This window comes from Hydra viridissima, unplaced genomic scaffold (assembly GCF_058129835.1).
Source record: "Hydra viridissima isolate aposymbiotic clone 2 unplaced genomic scaffold, HvirCarnegie_v1 scaffold_4, whole genome shotgun sequence".
In the NCBI taxonomy this organism is placed as follows: domain Eukaryota; kingdom Metazoa; phylum Cnidaria; class Hydrozoa; order Anthoathecata; family Hydridae; genus Hydra; species Hydra viridissima.
The window spans coordinates 15,738,737-15,747,632 of NW_028324303.1; the positions used below are offsets into that span (position 1 = coordinate 15,738,737).

General features: G+C 31.1%; 1 protein-coding gene across 1 annotated transcript; it reads left to right on the forward strand.

Annotated features, from left to right (window-relative positions):
- The first annotated feature begins 4,591 nt into the window (after positions 1-4,591).
- Positions 4,592-6,598, forward strand: LOC149890108 (E3 SUMO-protein ligase ZBED1-like). The gene is made up of 2 exons (XM_090084566.1): positions 4,592-4,640; positions 4,902-6,598. Exon 2 carries the CDS (start codon positions 5,094-5,096, stop codon positions 6,591-6,593), a length of 1,500 nt encoding a protein of 499 aa, XP_089940692.1. The 5' UTR covers positions 4,592-4,640; positions 4,902-5,093; the 3' UTR covers positions 6,594-6,598.
- The last annotated feature ends 2,298 nt before the right edge of the window (positions 6,599-8,896 follow it).

Here is an 8,896-nt window from a genome sequence, read left to right on the forward strand (position 1 = left end):
TGCAAACGTCACGGTACCAAGTTTTCTTAAGTACCGGTAGTACCGAAGACCCGTTCAAACCCGATTCCTTGATGCGCATGCGTGCAGTAGCGCGTCCTCTTTATTAAACTGCTGAGAAATGGCGACCGGTGGTGCAGCTGATGTGGTAGCTCTAAATCCACTTGTTGAGAAAAAAGGAGGAAAGAGCCATGTGTGGAAATATTTTGGATTTGCGGCTGATGACAAGGGGAATATCATTGATAATCAAAAACCCATTTGCAAACGATGTCGCCGAAGTTTTCACTCAAAAGGAGGAAACACATCGAAGTTAATAAAACACCTCAAAGACCGACACACAGTGGAAAATAAAGGTGTGTTTCGGACCAAAAATCGATAACTTTTTTGTTACTAAAAATAGAGATTTGAAATTTTGCACAAATGTAAAGTAGTATATGACGCTTCTTGAGAAATACTTTTTATAAGAATTTTTTGTAATACAATATCAAAAATAAATAAATAAAAATCAAAAACTTCAAAATTGGCAGATTGTTAATTTTCACTTTAACACAATGCTTTACAAATGTATGAAAATACCTTAAAATTATTATAAACGACGAAAAATACATAAAGTGCTTACCTACTAATTATAGAAATATTTAAAACAGTTTCTTAATAACAATTTTTAAATAGTTGCTTTTATGAAATCGTCGCCTTAGAGGGCAGAGGTTCTATCTCCATTTTGGGTAGTTTTGCAGGAGAACAAAAACAAAGTTTGAGCATTAAGCATAAATCAGCAATTTCATTTTTTGTTAGTGTTAATGTTTTTTGATCAATTAGAACTATCAAACATGATAGGAATAACTCAACTTTTTTGAAATTATTAACATTGAAGATGTCCCTTAAAGTCATAGTTGAATTTGAGCACAACATGGAGATAGAACCTCTGCCCTCTAAGGCGACGAAATAATGTATAGGTATATTAAGGTGGTACCAGGGTAAAGGTAACTTTTTAACAAGAATATGAAAGCTATTAATAGACTTAAGCTCTTTTCTATTAATGAACAAAAAAAATATATAAAACAGTAGCCCAAAAAAAATTTTTAGTGATGACGTCATTAATTATGCGCATAATTAGTGTTATGTAACCCCCAAAACTGCTTATTCTTTCATCTAATATAACTAACTCAAAAAGAGTCAAAACTGCTTGAAGATTTGAACATGAATTCTTTAATGTATTAAGAATGTTGTCTATGAAACAGAATTTTTTAAAACATTTTTAATTTTATCAGGTTGACATTCGAACTTTAAGATATAAAACTAAGGGTAGTTTGGGACCAAAGCATGATAAAAATGAGTTTTAAATAAAAAATAACAAAAATTTGCTTCACAGACAACATTCGTAATATGTTCATCTTTAAACCTGTAAAATTTCAGCCCATTATCTATTTTCTATGAAAAGTTATTTTTTCTGAAAAATTTAGATTTAGAGAGAAAAAAGGCGTTTCTAAGGTCGTTGTTATGAAGCAAGAACCAAACTACTCTTTAAAAAAAGGCTAAATTTGATTAAAATTAAGAAGATTTTTGACTTTTTGCAAAACGCTTATTGAAATAGGTAGATTTAAGAATTCAAAACATTAATTTTGGTATTTTTCAAAATTTTATCAAAAATAGCCGTTTTTTACCCTGGTACCACCTTAAAGGTACTATATCATAACTACATAGGGACTTTCAGTTCCTGAAATCAGTTCGTTGGCTTTCAAAAGCTGCAGAGTATCTTCATCAAGTTCTTGCACATTTCACGCAAAGAATTTATTTGGCTCTTTACTTCATCTACAATGGCTTTATTTTTCTTGGAAGTCTCTTTGCAGAATTCTATGCATATAGGTCGACAAAAACGAACATATGAAGGTGCTGGATTTTGCCAAACAACTGCGCCAGTTACTTTATCAATTAGTTTGATAGGCACCAAAGAACTAGTAAACAAATTTGCATCAGAAATAAGTTCAGATTCCTCTGGAAGTTTCTACTTGTATTGGCTTTGGCCAGAGGAACCATCACAGGCCCATTTACTATATGAAAGTAAATGCTTGAATTCAATACTGTACACGGAATCTATGGTCAAAATTCTAGCTACAGTGTGATCCAATAAATCTTGCAGTTCCAGAATTTTCGGATGTGTGTTCTTAATTTCTATTGCAGAAGATGGTGGATAGCAGGTCTGTTTAATTTCTTGAATTTTACAATATGGTGGAAATATGGAACAGTTTCGTTCATTTGTCACCTTCCTCATGTACAAATATTGTGCTTTTGTTAAATCTAAATCAATAAACACGCTGAGTGCTTCTTCATCAGTTAGCATATTTTTCTGGCTTGCGTTTTCCATAAAACTCGATATTAATTTTTTTTTGTCTTTATCAGCAATCCTTAATGATTCCACAAGTTTTGCTTCTGCTTCTTCTCCTATTGAATGCAATGCCTGAAGATATGTAATAAAGATATGCTCGAATCCATATTCCTTAAGTAACATGGAATTTTTTCTTTTTTTGCTGGATTCTGACGAATCTCCATAAGACACCCACGGCCTTCCGCGTTTTTCAAAAGAAGTAGATGGCGTGGAGTCGGTAATTGCCTCTTCTGAGTTAGGTAAAGATACCTAATATCCAACCAATCACTGTTCTTAGATAAAAAAGCTTCCTTTTTCCGTGACGCCAGTATCCATCGTTTATTAAAAGACGGAACAATGTGCCTTTAAATATCACTAATGATGAAACACAAGTTGTCCTCAGAAAGTTGATAATTTTCTTTTAAAATTGTTGACAGTGCCTCAACTGTCTTTCCTCCATCAATATAGGAAAGCAATAATTTACATTTCAAACACTTAAAAGTTGTCATTTTAACAAGTAACTTAAGTAATATTCAATACTCAAACGAGTCGATTTAATTTCCACTATGAATTTGTTATACTGATATAAATGTTTCAATTCTTTATATATTGGCAGTGTACATTCACCACAAAAGGAGTGCAAAAATAAAACAATGCCATGGTATCAATAAAAAATTGATAATAAATTAAAAAACATATACCAAGCTATTGTTATAAATGAACAAAATTTGAAACCACGATAAAAAGCGGTTTTCTGTTTTTTTACTTTTATCACTATTTTCTCGATAACTTCGGAAACCGCACGTTTCTGCAACTCATTCTTATACATGTTTTTAATAAACACCTAGGCTACAATACTACATTAAATGTAAAGCGTGGGGAAGCGTGGGTAACTACCAAAAGTCTCAGTGAACTTGAAGAATTTTTTTTTTTTATTTATTTTATTGTTCAAATAATTACTCCTAAACTGAACCATATAAGTAAAAATGTATAATTTTCTTAAAATCTCCATAACATGAGCTTTTCAAAAATGTATAATACTTTATACTTATTCCTAGAAAGTTTTATAGAAAATTAACTTTTAGAGTGATGAAGCGAACAGGTTTGAAATGAACATCCGCAAAAGTAATAAACAATAGGGCTTCAAATCTTTTATTTTTACATAAAGTTATGTGAAATTCCTGCATTATAGTAATGATTGACTATTAAACTATTAAATAAAATTGAAATTTAATGACAGTAGCGACATTAGTAACAAACATTTATGATATGCTGTTGCTCTTCACTTTTCCACTGTGCGACACCCAGATCTGATGAGAGTTCAAGCAGGTAAGTTTCAAACTAATTTCAGATATAGAGCTTCTGTTATGAATTATATATCATATTTTAATTTGAATGTCTGAACCAGTCGGATAGAAATAAACAGCCAAAGATAAGTCTTACAGAAAGATTAAAATAACAATAATAAGCTTAAAAATGAAATTTAAAAAATATATACTTTTTTTACGTTTTTTTACAGCCTATTGTTAAGACTTTTCTTTTAATAAGTATTTCTTATAAAAAGTAATTTGTAAAAAGTCGTTTGTAAAAAGTCTTTTCAAAAAAAGATTTTGTAAAAAGTCTCTTGTAAAAAGTCGTTTGTAAAAAGTCGTTTGTAAAAAGTTATTTGTAAAAAGTCTTTTGTAAAAAAGATTTTGACGTCTTTAATAGAATGACTTTACAGAGAAAATAAAATCGGTGACTTCAAAAGCGAAATGTAACTTTTTAAGTGACTTCTAATTAAAACGTTTAAGCATTAAAAATTTTGAACAGCGTTCAATGTTTTGAATAAAGTCGTTGTCGTTAATAAAACTAATATTAAAAATAGTTCTAAACGATTTAAATTAATAAAAAAAATTATAATTTAGTAAAAGATAATATAAATATATATTTTTGCTGATTCTTTCCTTCTTCAAAAAAATAAATAAAAAAATTCCAAAAAAATAAAAAATATTTATCGAAGAAAACGTTTTAGCGAATAAAGTTTTATGTATAGTTTTTTCGATTAAAGTATTAAAGGTTTTTACCCCATTATAAAAATGGAAATAAAATTAGTTATAGAAATAGTTTTAAATTTATTATAAAAAATACATACTTATAAAATAAATAAAACTACATACATTACATTTAATTATTGGGAAAATCCTTCTAATTCTTTACTTTTTTACTTCCATGGTGCTACTAATAGAAATTATGTAGTTACCTACCGTGTAAAGGATTAAACAATTTTATACAAAAAGTATTTTTTAACAAAATTTAAAATATTTAATCTTTTTACAAGTACTAATTTTTATTAAAATTGTTTATATAGGCTTTATATAAGCTATTATATAGGCTTTATATAAGCTATTATATAGGCTATTATATAGGGTATTATATAGGGTATTATAAAAGCTGAGGTTTGTTATTTAGAGAAAAACTAATGTTTCATATGTTCAGACTCAGCCCATTTTTGACTTCTATACTTATAAAGTATATTTATTATATTTTCCTTTTACAGCTGCAAGCTGAGGAAGACCATGGAACACCCCCGCAAACTCATAAACAGGTAACAGTTACAGAAGCTTTTCAGTGGCAACAAAAATATGACAAAAACTCACCTGAGGCAAGAAAGCTGAACCTAGCTGTTGCTGAATTCATATGTATTGATTAAGTGCCCATTTATACAGTTCAAAAATGTGGATTCCAACAAATGCTCCATCATTTCAACCCAAAATACCAGCTTCCAAGTCGAAACTTTTTTATGTACACTGAGATTCCCCGCATGTACAATGACACCAGAGACCTCATAATCCAGCATCTCAGAGACAAATCATTTTACAGCTGCACAACAGATCTTTGGACAAGTAGAACTGCAGACACTTTCATGTCTTTAACTCTGCAGTACATTACTAAATCATGGGAATTGCAATCCTGGTGTCTTGGCTGTTGTGGTCTCAACACAGACCACACTGCTGAAAGTTTGAAGGAGGCCTTTGAAGAAAAACTTGAAGACTGGAAGTTGGACATTGCAAGAATGTCAGGCATCACAACAGACAATGCCACAAATAACAAAAAAGCCTTTGAGGACTACACCTGGATTCCTTGTTTTGGACACAATCTCCACCTTGCTGTAAATAAGGCATTAGACATAAACAGGGTGTCTGCAGTGCTGTCAAGGCTTCGAAAAACTATTTCTGCCTTTACAAGATCCCCAAAACTTTCACGCCAGCTGACCAAGAAACAGAAAGATCTGTCCTCTCCAGACCACAAGCTCATTCATGATGAACCCACTCGCTGGAATTCTTCATACGATATGGTGGAACGTTTCTTGGAGCAGCAGCAGGTTGTCTGTACTGTCCTGGCTGAAGACAGGAAAAAATGGCATCTGATGCCAAAAGACTCAGATATTACAGTTTTAGAAACTGTAATATCTGAGTCTTTTGGCATCAGATGCCATTTTAAGCCACTCAGTCCCTTTACTGATGCACTTAGCGGGGAAAAACATACCACCCTGTCTTCAGTCTTGCCGTTACTCTGGAAGATATTTGAGTGTCTCAGTCATGAACAAAGTGACTCTGCATTAGCCCAAGAGATGAAGGAAAAGATACACGAGTATCTTCAGCATCGCTATGATGACCTGCAGCTACGGTTTCTTTTGAACACTGCAACCTGCCTTGATCCACGATTTAAGAACAGCTTTGTCTCTCTAAAGGATGATGTGAAGCAAAGTCTCCTGGATGAGGTGAAAAAAATGGGCAATGAAAAAGAAGGAATTGCATCTCGGGTGTCTAGAGGATTGTCAAGTAAAGAAGTCAGGCCATCAAAAAAATCCAAAAATGACCTAAAGTTTCTGCTTTCCACCATACAAGGGGAAAAGAAAGAAAAAGGAGAGCCAGCATCCTCAAGTCATGCACCTCTTTCTGCAAGTGACGAGATAAATGGTGAATTCTTGGTGTACGATCAGATCCCTGAGGTCAGTGCTGAGGATGATCCACTTATCTGGTGGAAAACAAATATGGGTACTCTACCTCAACTTTCAGAGTTTGCCAGGAAGTACCTTTGCATTGCTGCATCTAGCTGTTCATCTGAAAGAGTGTTCAGTACTGCAGGGTACATTGTTAGCCCAAGACGCTCAAGACTGAATCAGGAACATGTTGATATGTTAGTGTTTCTATCTGAAAATCTGGAAATGGCAAAGAAAGTAACTTAAGGAATAACTGTAGACCAGTATTGATTTGGGTGAAAAATGTTGTTATTTATCTAGTTATTTAATTACTCAAACGTTTACAATCCTAGGCTTGAAATACTTAAATTATGCCGTTGCTGTTTTGTTTTTTTACATGTATAATAACATTTTAATTTACAACTTGTTGTTCAGTTATGGCATATTTTGTTTAATTTATAAAAATGTTAAAGTTTATAAATAAGAGTGATTATTCAGTCATGGCTTATTGTTTTGTTATTTATCTAGTTATTTAATTACTTAAATGTTTACAATCCTTGGCTTGAAATACTTAAATTATGCCATTGTTTTTTTACATTTATAATAATATTTTAGTTTATTACTTGTTGGTCATGGCATATTTTGTTTAATTTATAAAAATTGCGTTTTTTAGGTTTGTAATTTTTCATTTATTATTTGTGGAAAAAGTTGAAACACAATTTTAAACAAGTATGAAGAATGGCATTGTTTAACTTTATTAATAAAAATAGTGTGTTTTTCAGCTAGCATGTTTTTGTGTTTTGCTTTGATGCAAAGAATCGTGAATTTTTATTGGCAAATTTAGTCTAAATTAAACTTTGGTTTGGTACCGAAATTGGTACCGAGAACCGTGGATTTTCACTGGTATCGGTACCGAATACTGTAATTTTGGTACCGTGACAACACTAAGTAGAAAAATATATGTATAGATTTTTATTGCGCTTTATTATATATATTTTACTATGTATACTTTTTAATTGCTATTTAATGCAATATATGTAGTAATTACATAAGATTTTTTGAAAATATATGTTTTAATCTCTATCACTTTTTATAACTGATTTATCCTGGTTAAAATGGTCACTGCATTCATCGCTTACATATCCTAGACATTGGCGCTCACACATTGGAGCTAGAATCTCCATTGTGAATGAAAACTATTTTTTATATTAAAATTTCAAGCATATACACTAAGCACTACAAAAACGTATTTTTTAAAAAGAAAATTCCTGTTTGGTTCTCTATAATATTACACTAATGAAAGTGTGTTAAGTTTTTGTCATATATCCAAAAATAATTTTTTCTAACCAATATCTACACGTGTTGTGAAAAGGAAAATCTTTTTTAGAAAAATGCCTTAAAAGCAGTTTTGGAGAAAACTAAAAAAAAAAAAAATTTTTTATACTTTTCAACTTTTAACAATAGGAACTTGTTTTCCCAGACCTGACCAGTTTGTACTTTAAAACTCTATGTTCTCCAATCCATGTAAAGTAAATGCAAATAAAAACCTTTTGCTAAAAGCTAAATCAATAACTAAAACAATTTAGAATTTAATTTTTTTATCATGTCGTATTAAGAGAAACCAAAGTTGAACTGGTTTTCTTAGTAACTCGCCAAATCTATAATTAACTTGCCAAATCTTTGATTAAAAACACCAACCTCAATCTCAAAAAAAAAAAAAAAGTAATAAGAAGCTCATAAAATTTTATCCCAATGGGTTAATTATCGATCATTTTCTTACGTGCAGCATTCAAATGGTGCGACTCAGTCAAAGATTTGCAATTAGCTAAGCAAACATAACAAAAGCTAAGAAATGAAGCTATAAAAAGACATGACAACTTATCCCCAGCACTGCATTTTTGAACAAAGTGGTCGACTTCAAAAGCTATTCTAATAATAAAAGATGCTTCAGCTTCTATTTATTCTCTAATAAGGCGCGCAGAAAATTGTTTGCTAATATATATAAATGACGTATATACAAGTTTAATGGGAAAAGAAAAATCTTTTAAAGTTTAATTATAATGGAGGTTTTCATGGTGCAACAAGTCAGTCTCTGTAAAAAAAGGGAATCGCTCTAATTGATAAATTTGGGTGAACAGAAAATTCTATCTGTTAGTTACTCTCTGGTATTTTATATAAGAGGGAGTCGCTACCCAGCACACATGAGAAGTCTTTTAGTCGTCGTGAAGACGTCTTTTCAAGATCGAAAAAGACGTCTTAAAGATGTCTTAAAAAGGTCTATGTTGTCCGTCGAAAAGACGTCTTACTCAAGATTGTTTAAAGGCGACTTACTGAAGACGGCCTAAAGATTTATTTAATTATGTTTTAAGAAAACTGTGTCGTATTTATGGTTTATATAAGTTGCTACTTCCGATTATAATAAGTATTGACAACATTAAAAACACCATTAAGCAAGTTCAAGTTCGCACTTTGTATTTTAGAAACATTATTAAAGAAGAAAAAGAAAATTATTAAAAAAAAAACAAACAACGCAAATAATTTAAAAAGGTACATATAATACAGTTAGTTGG

Coding starts and splice junctions, on each gene's coding strand:
- LOC149890108 (XM_090084566.1), top strand. CDS start 5,094: ATGCTCCATCATTTCAACCCAAAATACCAGCTTCCAAGTCGAAACTTT.